This window comes from Astyanax mexicanus, chromosome 1, assembly GCF_023375975.1.
Source record: "Astyanax mexicanus isolate ESR-SI-001 chromosome 1, AstMex3_surface, whole genome shotgun sequence".
NCBI classification, from domain to species: domain Eukaryota; kingdom Metazoa; phylum Chordata; class Actinopteri; order Characiformes; family Acestrorhamphidae; genus Astyanax; species Astyanax mexicanus.
Genome location: NC_064408.1, coordinates 80,115,307 through 80,132,121, shown reverse-complemented (window position 1 = coordinate 80,132,121; position 16,815 = coordinate 80,115,307). Strand labels below are relative to the sequence as shown.

Below are 16,815 nucleotides of genomic sequence, written 5' to 3'. Positions count from 1 at the left end.
TTTTTTTATCTAAAATAATCTAAAAAAATAACAGATTACTTAACAAACTTTCTTAAGCAAATTGTCTCTGTAACTGTTTTCAGATTTACTGTAAATGCTTCATTTGTACATATAATAAATGTTATAACTGATTTCCAAATTAATTTATTCATTCACAGGTGAGCAGACACTCAAGTGACACTCTGCATGAAAAGAAACAGTGGGAGACTCAGTCTATGAGTAAGTCCTGAGTATTTTTTTCTTCTAAACCATAATCTAAATCATAATCTTTTCATTTAAAGTAAACACTAATACTCTGACATGACACAAGTCACGCGATCACAGTATGTAATTTGATCATGAAGTGTTACCTTAGGAGAATCAGGAGCTTTGGAACACCCATATTTGTGGTGAGTGGTGAGGTGTTATAACTGAGGCGAGATAGTGTGAATTATGGGAGTTTGAGTGAGGCCTGATAGTTGGTGCTAGATGGATGGGACATTCTATATCTGAAGCTGTGCAGGCATTTACATTTACATTTACATTTATGGTATTTAGCAGACACCCTTATCCAGAGCGACTTACAACAGTGCTTCAAAGTTACTTAAGATATCCAAAGCTAGTTTGTAGACTAGGATCAAGAGATACATAGAGCTTAATCATGTTAAGAACCCTAGGAACCTTTTTTTTTATTTTTTATTATTATTTATTTTTATTATTTATTTTATTATCATTTACCATTCCTCAAATATATCTATATATGCAAACATTTGTGTAAAGGACACTGACCTATAATGTTAATTGTTGTGTTTAGGCAAGCTGTTGAGCTGTTAAGTAAAATTGATTACATTTCATTTGTTTGGGTAAATCTTAATAACTATTTGTTTCTCAAAAGGAAGAGACTCTTCAGATTCAAGAACGTCGACAGCCACTTATAGCCCAGATGAGAGTGCAACAATCCCATTGAGTAATACTGGAGGAAAGGTTTGCCCTTCCACCTTTCACTGATCTTTGACACAAAACTCAATACTCATACTCAAAGATCTTATTGTATAATATCAGATTCAGTTTATAATAAAGAAACGTGAGGTTGTCTCTGGCAGCTATTTTATCTGTGTCACTGTGCTCAGGGCTCATGCAGGCCTGCACTGAGGCAGATCGGGGTCAGAGGTGACAGGAGCCGGAGCTCTGTGTCAAAAGGAACACACAGTACATCAATGGGGAAAACAACATCCTCTGAGTCAGAGCCTGGTTCTACAGACATGATGGAGGTATTGTTCAGTTACTCACAAATACCAGTACATGGGTAAAAAGAAAGCAGAATGTGAAACTGCGTGCTCCTGTTCCTGCTCTGTATTGAGAGCTGGTAAAGGATTGCATAAAAGTACTGTATCTACTAAACACGTGATACAGTAAATACTTACGTGGTAGATTGTTAAACCTTTGGCACTTTGGTTGCACAAAGTAATATACTGAGAGTTATTTTCTTATATATAAATTTCTATTCATTTCTATTTTTTTCTATTTTCTCCCAATTATCCCGCCCATTTAGCTGCTATTCAGCTATATATGCCCTATCACTAGTGATGCCACAACACCAGGAGAGTGAAGACTAGCACATGCTTCCTCCGACACATGTGAAGTCAACCACCGCCTCTTTTTGAACTTCTGCTGATGCAGAATTGTCGAGTAGTTAGCACACTCGGAGGAAAGTGCAGCGACTCGGTTCCAATACAGAACATTTTTTAATCTGTTGAAGTCCCAGTTGTTGCTGGTGTTAGTTAGTTTTAAAAACTAAATATTTAATTATATATATCTGCTAGGGGTGGGAATCGTTTACTATCTCACGATTCGATTCGATTCCGATTTTGGGGGCCACGATTCGATTCAAAATCGATTTTTGATTCAAAACGATTTGATTTATAAAAATTTCTGCTTCTGGCTTATGAATCTTATTGAAAAAAGCCTCCAAAATATACACTGGTCCTGAAGCAGGTAATGTGTTACAAAAACAATAAAATGTGCAGGAATGTGGGTCCTTAGTGACAGAGGAATCACTGGGATATCACAATGACGTTAATGAACAATAAATAAATAATAAATAACACTGATTTATTACCAGGCTACTAGCGGTGGTGTGTAGGTGACGCTGCTGGGCTGATGTGATGATAGCAGTGGAGCGCTAAAGTTCAGGAGCAGCTGCTGATTAACTAGTTAATTTAAGGTCGTTGTATTTCTTCAGAAAGGGAGCAGGAGGTGGAGAAATTAATTCATATTGTCCATTCCTTAATTCCTCTGTGATGAGGAGCTGAAATTAGCTCTGATTAGCTTATTGTTATTTTTCCGTTCCGCCTTAAATGCTGCAGCCCGCTGCCACCTGTAGCGTTATTTAAGGTGGAACTGGAAAGTTAGCTAGTTAGCTAGCTAACAGTTACTGAAACTAACTACTAGCGATCTTTTTTATGCTTGTTATGAAGCATTCTGCCATAAAACATTAAAACTACACGTTAATCTAAGGTAATATAATGCTTGTTCTGCCATCTTACCGGTGATTCTCAAACACCTACGCTCTGTGTGTGTCTGGAAGATCTCCGTTTGAAGGGACAAGCGCTATCCCCAGGGTTGCCAGGTCCAACAAAAATACCCAGCCCAAAATCAGTCTAAAACCCGCCCCTCAGAATCTATTTTGGGACATTTTAAATCGATTCTGAATCGTAGTAAATGAGAATCAAGATTCTTATGTGAATCGATTTTTTGGCACACCTCTAATATCTGCACCAGTTATTTCTCAGAGGTGACCCAGTTGAAGCAACAAATGTTAAAACTTTAAACAAAAGAGCAACGGTGACCTGTACACCTGGGTAGTAACAGATTGCATGTAACAACATTACATAATTAGGTTATCCCCCTATCCCCCTGTGTACTTAGTAATATATTAGCATTAAGGTGATGACATAAACCAATATTTTAATAATGCTATTTTAATAATATAGAAAAACTAAAATAACAACCCTTATTTTAAAAAACACACTTACCAAAATGAGAAATAAATATGTATTCAAAGTGTTGTGGACACATTTATAAACATTTGTTGTTTTGATAGAGCATATTGTATTCTCTACAGTTTAAGAGTTTGTTTTATTATTTTGATGATTTCAGGCAGGTTTGCTGAGTCCTGACAAGAAGAGCAGCTACACACCAGTATCAGTGCAATGTAGTAAAGCTGTAATAAGAGAGGAGACTCGCTATCCTGATGGTAAGGTAAGGGTGTCAGTATTTAATTAAGTTAATTGTTTTGTTGCAGTACACATATATTGCAGTTTTGTGCATGAAATGTAAAATTATTTTAATCCTGCAGGTGGAACAGCTTCTCTCAGATGGGTCGCGTGTCATCGTTTTCCGGAATGGAACTAAGAAGGAGATCAGTGTGGATCAGAAATCAGTCACAGTAACATTCTTTAATGGAGATGTTAAACGCTTACTGCCTGATGGGACAGTGGTATGTACTCAGTGATATGAGGAATCAAAGTGAGAGTAGCGCAGCACATCACTAGTTTGGCCTTTTGGTGATCAGTTGGGCAAAAAAAGTCATGTTTCCCTCAGTTAAGGGTACATTTTTTAAATTTGCACTACATCTTACTTTGAGGATTAAATATAAGACCAAAACTCTGAAATAGATAAAAATAAAAAGGCCTTGATCAGACTTCAGTTTTATTGCTGACTGTACTTAATACAGCCCACTATAAGGTTTTATCAGCATTGCATAGCTTTGTTTTTTTTAAACTAAAAGTATTTTTATTTTTAGATTGTTTGAGATTTAGATTGACATTCAAACTATGAGAACCACTGGTTAACATTTCTGTTACTGTGAATATTTTAATGGGTATAAGATAATCATTCTCCAAATAGCATTCAGCTCCAAAAGGGGCACCAAAGTGATGACTTTTCTCTCATACCAATCCTCTCTCTACAGCAGGATAATGATCCTTAAACACCTTGACATGAGGCACAAGCTGAAGGTTTCCAATGTTCTTACAGTCCAACACTTTAGTAAAAATATGTGAAATACCTCAAAAGAACAGTTTTCATACAGCATGAGATATCCCAAACAAATTACAGAAATTAAAGCTTTTTGCAAAGAAGAATGTGTAAAATATAGGTGAACCTTGCTTTGGGCATTTTTAAAACAGCAAAAGATTAATAATTAAAATTTTAAAATTAAAATGATTAGTAATTAAAAACTAATCTTGTTTAAAATACCATATCATTTTTAAAGAAACTTTTAAAGTTTTAACGTTTAAGAAATGCAGGAATGCAATTGTAAAGAAGTCTTTTAATTATTTAAATTTACTTTAAATATTGTGCATTTTTTATATTATATCACACATGAAATATATGAGTTGGAACAAAATTGATCTTAAATACTTCATATAGTAGAACACGGCTTAACTCGCACCACTGCTCACCCAGAGGCTTTATTTGAATTCCACTCGATGGCCACCCAGAAGTTATTTATGCCTGTTCTTTTTCTCCAGACAATTAAATACTATCAAGTACTTTCCAAGCCTGTGCTGAATTGAGAAATGCCCAAATAAGTCTATGTGCTGGTGCCCTGACGCAGGTCATAATGGCATCAGCACATCTGTAGTGCTTATTTTACAGAACTACTTTGTGTTCACGGCTGCTGTTGCATTAAGAAGAAGTGGTTTTACAGTCATGTATCATTTTCTATAGACCTGCAATATAGTTCTGCTCAGAAATGTTGTCAAAATAAGTTTTACATTAAGCATCCAGTGTTGGACTAAATTAAGAAAACCACAAACAAAAAATACAGAATATACAAACAACAGTACTGTACCTAACTGGTATTTCTTATCAAACTAATTTATCCGGATATTTTTATATTTTAACTTGCAAAAATATTTGTTATTGATTCCTTTGTTATAATATTATAACTCTTCTGTCTTTCTGAAGTAGCATCACTCTGAAATTTACTCTAAAACATATTTGCATAAATATATTGTTCTTCTACAAATTCATTTAAGCCTATGAAGCTGCACTGAAACAATAAATTCATTTTACTTTTTGTATTTGTCATAAATTAAGCTTTTACATTTAGTCCAGTATTTGCATACATTTAGAAAATATTAGAAAGAACTTAAATACTATATGGACAAAAGTATTGGGACACCTGCTCATACATTTTTTCTTATGAAATCAAGGATATTAAAACAAAAAGTTTATCCTGCTTTTTTTGTTGAAGTAACTCTTTCTACTGTCCAGTAAAGATTTTTTACTATACAGTATGCATGTGACGACTAGATTTTAGAGCATTGCTGTGCAGATTTGTTTAAGTGAGGTCATCGCGAATTTCCCAACTCATCCCAAAAGTAACGTCTGAAGATCCATCACTTGTTAACATATTGCCAAATTCTCGTGAAGTTGTCACTGGTTCCTGAAATACTTGACAGCTTTCTTCTTATAATGACTGAGAGATGATTCACCTAATATTTCCTTTAAGGTGTACTATTACTGTGACGCCAAAACCACTCACTCAACCTACCCGTCTGGCTTGGAGATTTTGCAGTTTCCAAATAACCAAAAAGGTAAGACAGATGTGTGACAGATATGTAAAATGTTCATATATTATTCCACCTGGTTGTTGATAAAAACATATTGACTCCTCTTTATCTAGAGAAGCACCATCCTGATGGCAGGAGGGAGATATTCTTTCCTGATGGAACAGTGAAGAGTCTATACACTGATGGCCGACAGCAAAGCGTTTTCCCTGATGGAACTGTTGTCAAGCTGTCAAGGTAAAATATGTTTAAGTGATTTATTATTATTTATCTGTGGTGTAAATTCAGATTCATTCATAACCATTTTTGTAAAATGCATTACCTGTTGTGGTGTGTCCACAGAAATGGGGATAAAACAGTGGAGTTCACCAACGGCCAACGAGAGGTCCACACCGCCCAGTACAAACAGAGGATATACCCAGATGGCACTGTTAAAACTGTCTATTTAAATGGAAGACAAGAGATAAAATACTTATCTGGAAGAGTTAGCTTTAAAAACAAATGAAGGAATCACTATAATCACTGACAAAAGGTCTGACAAAAACCAGACTGGACATCGATGAAATTAAATGATACATTTTATTAACTGTGATTTCAAATGTGTGTAACATTAAAATATAGAGGTGCTGGCGGGTGTTTACCTCAGACTTTATTCTTCAGGCCCTTTAAGTCATGCTGTGATGTAGTGTGAACATGAACTTAAAATAACACTCTGTCCTCAGTCTGAACTCAATAAATAAATTGTACATATGTCAGAATTAACTAAGCCTGGCATCAATGAGACTCTAATGTTGCAGCAAATAACTCATTATTCATGAAGCTGTGACACGGACATGGAGGCTGGCTCTGTGCACCAAAAGCGTGATACAGTATGCGTGTGACGACTTGTGACGTTCATGACCTTACAATGCCCTGGTTTTACTGGAGAGAACTCCGCTGTGTCCAAATATTTGTAGACACCTGTTCGTCTTACAATTCTTCAGAACTTCAGAAGAATAAAGCTGGGCAATATGACATTTTTTGTAGCATGACACATTTTCTTATCATATTGACAATATGCTTTTTACACATGCTTTAAGAAGAGTGTAAATTAATGATATGCAGCAAAAACTGAATAAAATCACTGTGCTGTGCATTGAAGAGCATTTTTAACAATATGCTACTGCTTTTTTTCTGTGTGTCAAATAAATATCTATTATGTGAAAGGGTCTATACATTTTTGAGATTTAATATTTTATGTTTCAACATAAATTATACAATACAAACAGTATATTTTGAAACCCAGTTGTAAGTATAGGATTGCATCTAGCTACAGGCATGAACCCTAGTAAGATCTGGTAATGATGATGGATAATTATTTCTGCCACTCCAACTCTTCCCAAAGGTTCTCCTCCACAGCCCAGTACGAGGAGGCTTTATACCCATCTATTCAGTTTGAGGAGAAGCATTCATTCAGAGGTGGAGGGTTTCTAGGACCCCAGAGTAAAGCTGTAAATTTATTTTTCATAGACCCATTGTTCTCTCTCCCCCGCTTCTCTTTGTGGATATGAGAGAAGGTAAGCTGACTCGTGAGCTTATGTACCTCGTGCAACACAGTCCTTACATCCAGGGTGTCCTGTGAGGCTTTGTGAGTGACCTCGTTGAAAGGAAACGTCAGTATGAAATCCCCCACGCGATGGGGGGGTACGGTCCTGTCATGAGTTCCCCGGTCCCATGAGAACACTGAGGGCTTGTACTTGGGGGCATGGATGGGTGGTAGCCTGCATGCATTTGATGTTGAGTGCCTAGTTGAAGAGTCTTCAACAGACTCTACGTCTTCATATTTGGACCAGCAAGAGGGGCTTTTTATTTGTTTAAGAAGAGGACGTGATTTTTTGTTCCTGCAAGTGAATGGCTTTGACTTCTGACAGGTCGGATTAAGAGCACAGCCTACAGCGTTATTGCCTCTCTCCACTGATGGCTGCGGAAGATTTTTACCGTTTAAGCTGCAGTGCCTTCGCCTCTCCTTTTGCCTCTTCTTTACATGCACAGACCTTGGTGTTACAAATTCAGCTGGGTTTTTTGTAAGCACAGATGGGTTTCCAAGACAGCAGCTTCGAATGTGTCTCTGTCTGAGATGTCTTCTCTGTCTCAGACCGTCTACCTTCCTGTAATTCATCAAGTCAATGAGGTCATGTATCATGCCTTTTTTGACTGTTGTATCAGCAGCACAGTCCAGAGAAAGTGCCGGGCTGAAATTGACCTCTAAAAGCCATGGCTTAAAGTTGGAATCGATGAGGATGTCAAAGCCAAACAGTTCCATGCAATTAGGGCAGGCAGGAATGGATGGGGCGATTGTAAGGAGGGTCAGTGTTACTATGTTGTTGATTTTTTGCCAGAAGAGAAGTTCATTGATGCCTTGATTTTGAAGAAAGCTGCGGAATTTACCCAGGGTCCACTTGCACCCCTGACCTACCCGCTCTTTGTCTGTGTTGTAGAAAAGGCCAAATTTGTTGATGCTGGTGTTTGTTAGGTGAGAGAACAGGTTGTCTAGGGATGCCAGGTTGTATTTCTCCGTAGCGAAACGCACTAGGCCCTCCTGGTGCATGTATATGGTAAGAGGGCGGAAGCTCTTCACACAGACATAGATCCGCAAGTCAAACTTGTAACCGGCAATTAGAAGAGGGTTGCTTATATATTTCTGTACAATTACAGATGAATCATAAGTCAAGTGCTTGATGTCATCAAAGACAAAGATGCCTCTTCCCCGGGAGAGATCCACCGGTTTACAAATCCAGTATCCTGGCTTTCCAGTGTTTCCCTTGTTTTCCAGACGTGTCTTGGTGTACTCCTCCAGAAACCTGGTGTAGTCATTCGGGAGGATGAAAGCTGTGGGGCTGAAACCGTACAAAGCAGGTCCATAAGTACCCCTCATTCTTCTCAAGTTGCGTGCCAGGCAGTCCTTGCGTGCAATGCTTGCCGTTTTAGGGTAATGGTTCAGCCTCTGCCAGGGTAAGAGGTTCTCATATTCAAAGTTGCGAAAGGCAGAGGTGCGCCAATAGAGTGCTCCTGCAAATCATACTCCTCCCAGCCCCGCTCCAGCAGCACTTCCCGAATCACCTCTGGTGCTTTCTCATGGAGTCGAAATACCAGAGGCAAGGCCATTGAGGACACTTCAGTGCCTTCAAGAGAAAGCAGACAGGGAAAAGAAAGCTAATCAATACCCCTTTTAAGTCCCCATCTGTTTTTCACTTTGACATAATGTGCATCTGACAGTTCTTTATATTCCATTATGAATGGACTAATAAATTATTTGGGTAAATGTCTTAAAATAACTTTACATTTTATACTGACTTATGTATTTTGTACTTTGACTTTTTTTTCTCATTCTGTTTTCTCATACTGTTAAATTGCCATTGTTGAGGATTTAAAGGTTTTTGTTCAATATTTACACCAATGGTTCTCCCCAGATTTTTGTTCCAAGCTGAATTACAGATACAATTAAAGTTATTCAGGCTGTTTTTTTTTTGACAAGACAAGCCCTTGCCTTTAACCCATCCATGCAGTAAAGACACAGTGAAATACCATGAGCACACATGCCCAGTGTGAAAGGCAGCCATTACTGCAGTGATTAGTCAGCAGTGAGGGTTAAGGGCCCAGTAATGGCAGCTTGTGAGTCGGGTATTAAATGTAGTTGCTGAGTCGCTACTGCTCCAACCTATCTAACCTATCATCTAATTTTACTCCATTTATTCTCCAATTTATACTGACAGTGCCATTTTGTCAATTTAATCAAAGTGTTTTAAGTTTAAATTAGCCTTTCTAGAAACTCACAGAAACTCATTAGAATTGTTCACAGTGGTGGCAAAATGAAACTTAACACCTGATGACTTTATGCCTTTAAAATCTAAGCATTAACAAATCCACCTAATGTACATGCATTCTGAATGAAAAGGTAAATACAGGGTGTTGTTGGGAATCATTACAAACAATATACTTTATTATTACTGTACATAAAAACTGAAAACACCTTTATAGATTCACTTGGTGCTTGGTGTTTTGAGTAGTATATGAATATAGAAATAATAAATAAAACGGCATGGTTCCTGTAGGATAAGCCCGATTGCATTTATCAACATGGTAATAAAGTATGTTTTGGTACGTTTCTCTACAACAGATTGCTCAGACTTTGATATTGCTTACATCTACATCTTAAGTGCTTTTGAAAAACTGGAGAAAATATTCTTAATTAGGAAACTTGAGTAGCAAACACTTGGTTTCTATCTTTATATCTTTTAAAAACACTCTAGAATACCACTAAACACTTTACAGGAAGGATTACACCATTCAGTCTAAAATCAAACCCCAAACCAGCTGAACCTTTATAACCCTTCACATAGAGTTTTTAACAGACAGGTCATTGATTCCCACATAGGGGTTTATCTATCAGACATCTGGTTTAGAGATAGCTGTATAGTATTCAGGTATTGCCTCATGATGACTCTCTCTTACCTGCTCCTGGAGCTCACGCTGTTCCCACAGGTGTTCTGCTGGTCTCTTCAGGTCTGACAGGTTCCTCCTCCTCTTTTGTTCATCCACTTAGGTCATCTGTGGTTGCCAGGATACACACACCACATTCCAATGATCATTACACTGCTATAGTAACAGCAAGACATCTTAGCAGCAATGTATGGAAAACCCTGTTTTTTATTAGGACTATATTCAGATTTTTTTTTTATTAGGACTATATTCAGAAATATAGTAGTCAAAAGTATGGGCACACCTTCTCATTCAGTGTTTTTCTTTGTTTATTAATGGAATTAATTTATATATTATATATTAATATTAAAAGACACAAAAACAATTAGGAGACATACAGACTTATGTAGATACCAGCTTGTTTGGCTTCCACAATCCCCTGATCTAAACCCAACTAAGATGGTGATTTGAGGTGATTTTGGATAAGCTGAAGCTTCACAGGGTAAAGGAAAAGAAAGCAACTATTGTTCAGCACCTCCAGGAACTCCTTCAAGATGTTGAGAAATCATCTCCATATAACTCTACCTCATGAAGACACTGAGATTAAAATACTGAAAGTGTGCTGATCTGTCCTCAAAGATAAATGTGGTACTTAGAAGAATCTAAAGTATAAAACATATTCTGGCTTATTTAAAACGTCTAGTTTACCAAATAATTCCACATGTGCTCCTGTCTGGCTTTAATATAGTCTTTAATATTACATTTAAAGAAAAAAAAACACGACAAGAAGTGAACCAAACTTCTGACTGGTACTGTAGTTTCCTGGCAGCTTTTGCGCTGTGTAAATCCAGAATAACGTGATGAGTTCCACCTGCTGGATTCATCAATTCATTAATACTGTAAATCCTTAAGTCTCTGATCTGAGAGCAACCTTTTAATAGTTTAAAATAATTTACGATAAGATAAAATCCAGTATTATTTGGCAATGGTTAAAGAAAGACATTACAATTACAGGAAATCTCCCAATATGATATAAAAATACATTGGCCATGACAATGATGACATCACAATACTGTGATACTCAATATATCACAAGACAATTCTCTATGACACTTTACAGCATCCGTGTAACTAAAGAGGATAAAACACTCCTAATAAGCAAATACCAGGGCTGTGACTGAAATGTCTCTTTATTTACTATTTAGGGCTGTCACAAATGAGGATGGAGGAATGGACGTAAGTGCACAATATTATTTATTTAAACAAACTAGATTAAAAAAACAGAAAACAAAACACGGGTAACGCAATAACTAAAAAAAAACCAAGATAAGGATATAAACCTAACTAAGACAAAGACTAGAAAAACTGAGGAAACATGAAACTCTAAATATAACTCTAAACATAAAATAACCTGAGAACACAAAGATTACAACCTGAACAAACTTGGAACACTTACATACAGAGGACAAGGATACAAAAGACTCAACACTGAACGCTCAAACAGAGGGGCTTAAATACATGAGGAGAGTGAGGAACACCTGGGCTTGGATAACGAGGGGGCAGGGTTACAAACAAGACACAGGTGAGAACACTAATAGTTAGGGCGGGACTAGGGCGGGGCTAGGGCGGAAACAGGTACAAAAACACAACACAAGCACATGGCAGGGAACACATGACAGGTAAACAGAGGGGCAGGAGCACAAGAGACCAAATGAGGGAGACAGACATGGGCTAAACTGTGACATTACCCCCCCTCAACGGCGCCACTACCAGAGGCGCCGAGAGAGAGGGAACAGAAAAACAAGACAAGGCTAGACAAGAGCAGAGAAAGAACACAGGGGCAGGAACTGAGACAGGAGACTAGACAGGAGAAACATACTGGGACCGGAATGGAGACTGGGGAGGTGGAAAAAACAGAGACTGGACAGGGGACGAGAACTGAGACTGGACAGAGGGCTGTACATTGGGCAGGGATGCAGAAAGGGCAGGGGACATGAACAAAGACTGGACAGGGGACGGAGACTGGACGAAAGACTGGACAGGGGACGGAGACTGGACGAAAGACTGGACAGGGGACGGAGATCGGACGAAAGACTGGACAGGGGACGGAGACTGGGACCTAGACTGGGCAAGGGGCTTAGACTGGACAGAGGACTTGGGCTGGACAAACTGGGTCTGGACAAGACAGGGCGATGGAACCGGGACAAATACACTTACTGGGACTGACACAAATACGGTGACCGGGATGGGAACAGAAAAACCACCGGGGACAGGAATGGGAACAAACACAGACACTGGGACCAGGACAGGGAGAGACATGGGAACAAACAAAACTTGGGGATGCCCAGGACTGGCTAAAGTCTGTGGGGTAGTTAGAGGGGCCAGCCTGGGCACAGTTCTTGGGCAGAGGTCCGGGGGCCTTGGGGCGGGCCTAGGAGCCCGTGACCTGGGAGCAGGCCTGGGGATAGGCCTGGGGGCATACAAAGTTCTGGGAGTGGGCACAGGGTCAGAGGCGGCCGGAGCCGCGGGCACAGGGTCAGAGGCGGCCGGAGCCGCGGGCACAGGGTCAGAGGCGGCCGGAGCCGCGGGCACAGGGTCAGAGGCGGCCGGAGCCGCGGGCACAGGGTCAGAGGCGGCCGGAGCCGCGGGCACAGGGTCAGAGGCGGCCGGAGCCGCGGGCACAGGGTCAGAGGCGGCCGGAGCCGCGGGCACAGGGTCAGAGGCGGCCGGAGCCGCGGGCACAGGGTCTGGAGCAGTGGGTACCACGTGGGCGGCAGGCACTGCTGGCGCTGGCGCTGGAGCTGAGGCTGGAGCAGCGGGAGCTGCTGGCGCTGGCGCTGGAGCTGAGGCTGGAGCAGCGGGAGCTGCTGGCGCTGGCGCTGGAGCTGAGGCTGGAGCAGCGGGAGCTGCTGGCGCTGGCGCTGGAGCTGAGGCTGGAGCAGCGGGAGCTGCTGGCGCTGGAGCTGAGGCTGGAGCAGCGGGAGCTGCTGGCGCTGGAGCTGAAGCAGCGGGAGCTGCTGGAGCTGGAGCAGCAGCTGCTGGAGCTGGAGCAGCAGGTGCTGGAGCTGGAGCTGAGGCAGCAGGTGCTGGAGCTGGAGCTGAGGCAGCAGGTGCTGGAGCTGGAGCTGGAGCAGCAGGTGCTGGAGCTGGAGCTGAGGCAGCAGGTGCTGGAGCTGGAGCTGAGGCAGCAGGTGCTGGAGCTGGAGCTGAGGCAGCAGGTGCTGGAGCTGGAGCTGGGGCAGCAGGTGCTGGAGCTGGAGCTGAGGCAGCAGGTGCTGGAGCTGGAGCTGGGGCAGCAGGTGCTGGAGCTGGAGCTGGGGCAGCAGGTGCTGGAGCTGGAGCTGGGGCAGCAGGTGCTGGAGCTGGAGCTGGGGCAGCAGGTGCTGGAGCTGGAGCTGGGGCAGCAGGTGCTGGAGCTGGAGCTGAGGTAGCAGGTGCTGGAGCTGGAGCTGAGGCAGCAGGTGCTGGAGCTGGAGCTGGGGCAGCAGGTGCTGGAGCTGGAGCTGGGGCAGCAGGTGCTGGAGCTGGAGCTGGGGCAGCAGGTGCTGGAGCTGGAGCTGGGGCAGCAGGTGCTGGAGCTGGAGCTGGGGCAGCAGGTGCTGGAGCTGGAGCTGGGGCAGCAGGTGCTGGAGCTGGAGCTGGGGCAGCAGGTGCTGGAGCTGGAGCTGGGGCAGCAGGTGCTGGAGCTGAGGCTGAGGCAGCAGGTGCTGGAGCTGAGGCTGAGGCAGCAGGTGCTGGAGCTGAGGCTGAGGCAGCAGGTGCTGGAGCTGAGGCTGAGGCAGCAGGTGCTGGAGCTGAGGCTGAGGCAGCAGGTGCTGGAGCTGAGGCTGAGGCAGCAGGAGCTGAGGCTGAGGCAGCAGGTGCTGGAGCTGAGGCTGAGGCAGCAGGTGCTGGAGCTGAGGCTGGAGCAGCAGGTGCTGGAGCTGAGGCTGGAGCAGCAGGTGCTGGAGCTGAGGCTGGAGCAGCAGGTGCTGGAGCTGAGGCTGGAGCAGCAGGTGCTGGAGCTGAGGCTGGAGCAGCAGGTGCTGGAGCTGAGGCTGGAGCAGCGGAAGCTGCTCGTTCTTGAGCTGGAGCTGAGGCTGGAGCAGCAGAAGCTGCTGGTGCTTGAGCTGGAGCTGAGGCTGGAGCAGCGGAAGCTGCTGGTGCTTGAGCTGGAGCTGAGGCTGGAGCAGCGGAAGCTGCTGTTGCTTGAGCTGGAGCTGAGGCTGGAGCAGCGGAAGCTGCTGGTTCTTGAGCTGGAGCTGAGGCTGGAGCAGCGGAAGCTGCTGGTGCTTGAGCTGGAGCTGAGGCTGGAGCAGCGGAAGCTGCTGGTGCTTGAGCTGGAGCTGAGGCTGGAGCAGCGGAAGCTGCTGGTGCTTGAGCTGGAGCTGAGGCTGGAGCAGCGGAAGCTGCTGGTGCTTGAGCTGGAGCTGAGGCTGGAGCAGCGGAAGCTGCTGGTGCTTGAGCTGGAGCTGAGGCTGGAGCAGCGGAAGCTGCTGGTTCTTGAGCTGGAGCTGAGGCTGGAGCAGCGGAAGCTGCTGGTGCTTGAGCTGGAGCTGAGGCTGGAGCAGCGGAAGCTGCTGGTGCTTGAGCTGGAGCTGAGGCTGGAGCAGCGGAAGCTGCTGGTTCTTGAGCTGGAGCTGAGGCTGGAGCAGCGGAAGCTGCTGGTGCTTGAGCTGGAGCTGAGGCTGGAGCAGCGGAAGCTGCTGGTTCTTGAGCTGGAGCTGAGGCTGGAGCAACAGAAGCTGCTGGTTCTTGAGCTGGAGCTGAGGCTGGAGCAGCGGAAGCTGCTGGTGCTTGAGCTGGAGCTGAGGCTGGAGCAGCGGAAGCTGCTGGTGCTTGAGCTGGAGCTGAGGCTGGAGCAGCGGAAGCTGCTGGTTCTTGAGCTGGAGCTGAGGCTGGAGCAGCAGAAGCTGCTGGTTCTTGAGCTGGAGCTGAGGCTGGAGCAGCGGAAGCTGCTGGTGCTTGAGCTGGAGCTGAGGCTGGAGCAGCGGAAGCTGCTGGTTCTTGAGCTGGAGCTGAGGCTGGAGCAGCGGAAGCTGCTGGTGCTTGAGCTGGAGCTGGCTGTAGAGCTCGGGCAGCGGCGGGTGCAGCTTGGGCAGGCTCGGAGGGTTCCAACCCGAGGAAAGGCGCTGGGAGCGGAATATCTCCTCGGATTTGCTCGGCGAGGAGCCGGAGAAATTCAAGGTCCGCCTTCCGAGTAGCATGCCACTGTGCTACGTCCATATTTAGGTTGAGTCTTATGTCACAAATGAGGATGGAGGAATGGACGTAAGTGCACAATATTATTTATTTAAACAAACTAGATTAAAAAAACAGAAAACAAAACACGGGTAACGCAATAACTAAAAAAAAACCAAGATAAGGATATAAACCTAACTAAGACAAAGACTAGAAAAACTGAGGAAACATGAAACTCTAAATATAACTCTAAACATAAAATAACCTGAGAACACAAAGATTACAACCTGAACAAACTTGGAACACTTACATACAGAGGACAAGGATACAAAAGACTCAACACTGAACGCTCAAACAGAGGGGCTTAAATACATGAGGAGAGTGAGGAACACCTGGGCTTGGATAACGAGGGGGCAGGGTTACAAACAAGACACAGGTGAGAACACTAATAGTTAGGGCGGGACTAGGGCGGGGCTAGGGCGGAAACAGGTACAAAAACACAACACAAGCACATGGCAGGGAACACATGACAGGTAAACAGAGGGGCAGGAGCACAAGAGACCAAATGAGGGAGACAGACATGGGCTAAACTGTGACAAGGGCACTATAGTAGGCCATTTTTCTCAGAGTGTCCGAATCATAGCTGTTTCTCAATGCATAAGTACACAAGTCTGGACTCCCGTACAGACTTGGCAAGCTCGACTCGTGAGTGCAGACTCCCGAGGACGGGAGGAAGGATGCAGGACGGTTGTTGTGTAATTGGTACAGCTGTGTACTTGATGAGGAGCTGAAAGCGTTGTTCCAAAAACGTAGGACAACATTTTCACCTACCCGCTTTCTTAACAAATAAACCCCATATCTGAAGTCTGAACCTCTACATTCTCACCTAAAAATAACTTAAAGCATTGTTTCAGCACACAGCAGTTCTATTATAAAAATGTACAGGTGCTTACAGTTACGTCCCTTCTCCTCTGCCATAGCCCACTGAAGTTTTGTGTGTCATCATTTTGTAGTCGGCGCCATGTTGTTTATGCCCATATTTGTGGTTCTGCGTCTAATGCCCGGATCAGACCACACGATTTTAGCCCTATTTTGTAAGAGCCGACAAATTGTCTGCGTCGGATCCGAATTTCAGTGTCGTGAGCAAAGATCCGCGTAGTGTGATATAGCCAACGAGCAGTAATTTTACGTGAGCGACGCTGTCAGAGCATCTGACGGAAAAACTACCATGTTAGATTTTTTTGTTTTTTATCACCTAATTTGATATGCTCCGCGACGTGCTCCCTGACGCTGACCAATAGGAAGACAGAGCGTTCTGTGGCGCACAGATGTAAACATGGGAAAAAAAGGTTTGTTGAGCTGTGGCAACAATACCCCTGCCTGTACTCTGTTTATTCTTTATTCTGTTTACAGGCACTAAACCCTAGCTAAAGTAGCTACATCTTTAGTATACCTCAAGTTCTCTCTGTAGTACACAAAGCATGTGATGTCCTCTTTGGGTCACTTAGGAGCGAACCCACAATCGCTTCTTCCTCTTCTTTTTACGTTTTTTGAGCACAAAAGCGCAACCTTCACTCAAAGGGTGTAGCTTCTGTAGCCATGATTGTCAGATTCTATGCTTCTCCCCCGCGATGACCTA

General features: G+C 43.5%; 2 protein-coding genes across 2 annotated transcripts in view; one reads left to right on the top strand and one right to left on the bottom strand.

Moving 5' to 3' along the window:
• si:ch211-140l13.3 (centromere protein J) overlaps positions 1–6,268 on the top strand; it is a 38,810-nt gene extending 32,542 nt beyond the window's left edge. Inside the window, 9 exon segments of the mRNA XM_049484180.1 lie at positions 159–219; positions 875–963; positions 1,110–1,250; positions 3,139–3,240; positions 3,338–3,478; positions 5,501–5,585; positions 5,675–5,795; positions 5,901–6,057; positions 6,059–6,268. Of these exon segments, the coding sequence (XP_049340137.1) occupies positions 159–219; positions 875–963; positions 1,110–1,250; positions 3,139–3,240; positions 3,338–3,478; positions 5,501–5,585; positions 5,675–5,795; positions 5,901–6,057; positions 6,059–6,121 (960 nt within the window). The 3' untranslated portion in view covers positions 6,122–6,268.
• Positions 6,119–16,384, bottom strand: ttll2 (tubulin tyrosine ligase-like family, member 2). The gene is given in 4 exon segments (XM_007255360.4): positions 6,119–8,603; positions 8,606–8,719; positions 10,050–10,145; positions 16,130–16,384. Coding segments are annotated over 2 exon segments (1,713 nt in total). The 5' UTR covers positions 8,703–8,719; positions 10,050–10,145; positions 16,130–16,384; the 3' UTR covers positions 6,119–6,987.
• Between the last annotated feature and the right edge of the window lie 431 nt (positions 16,385–16,815).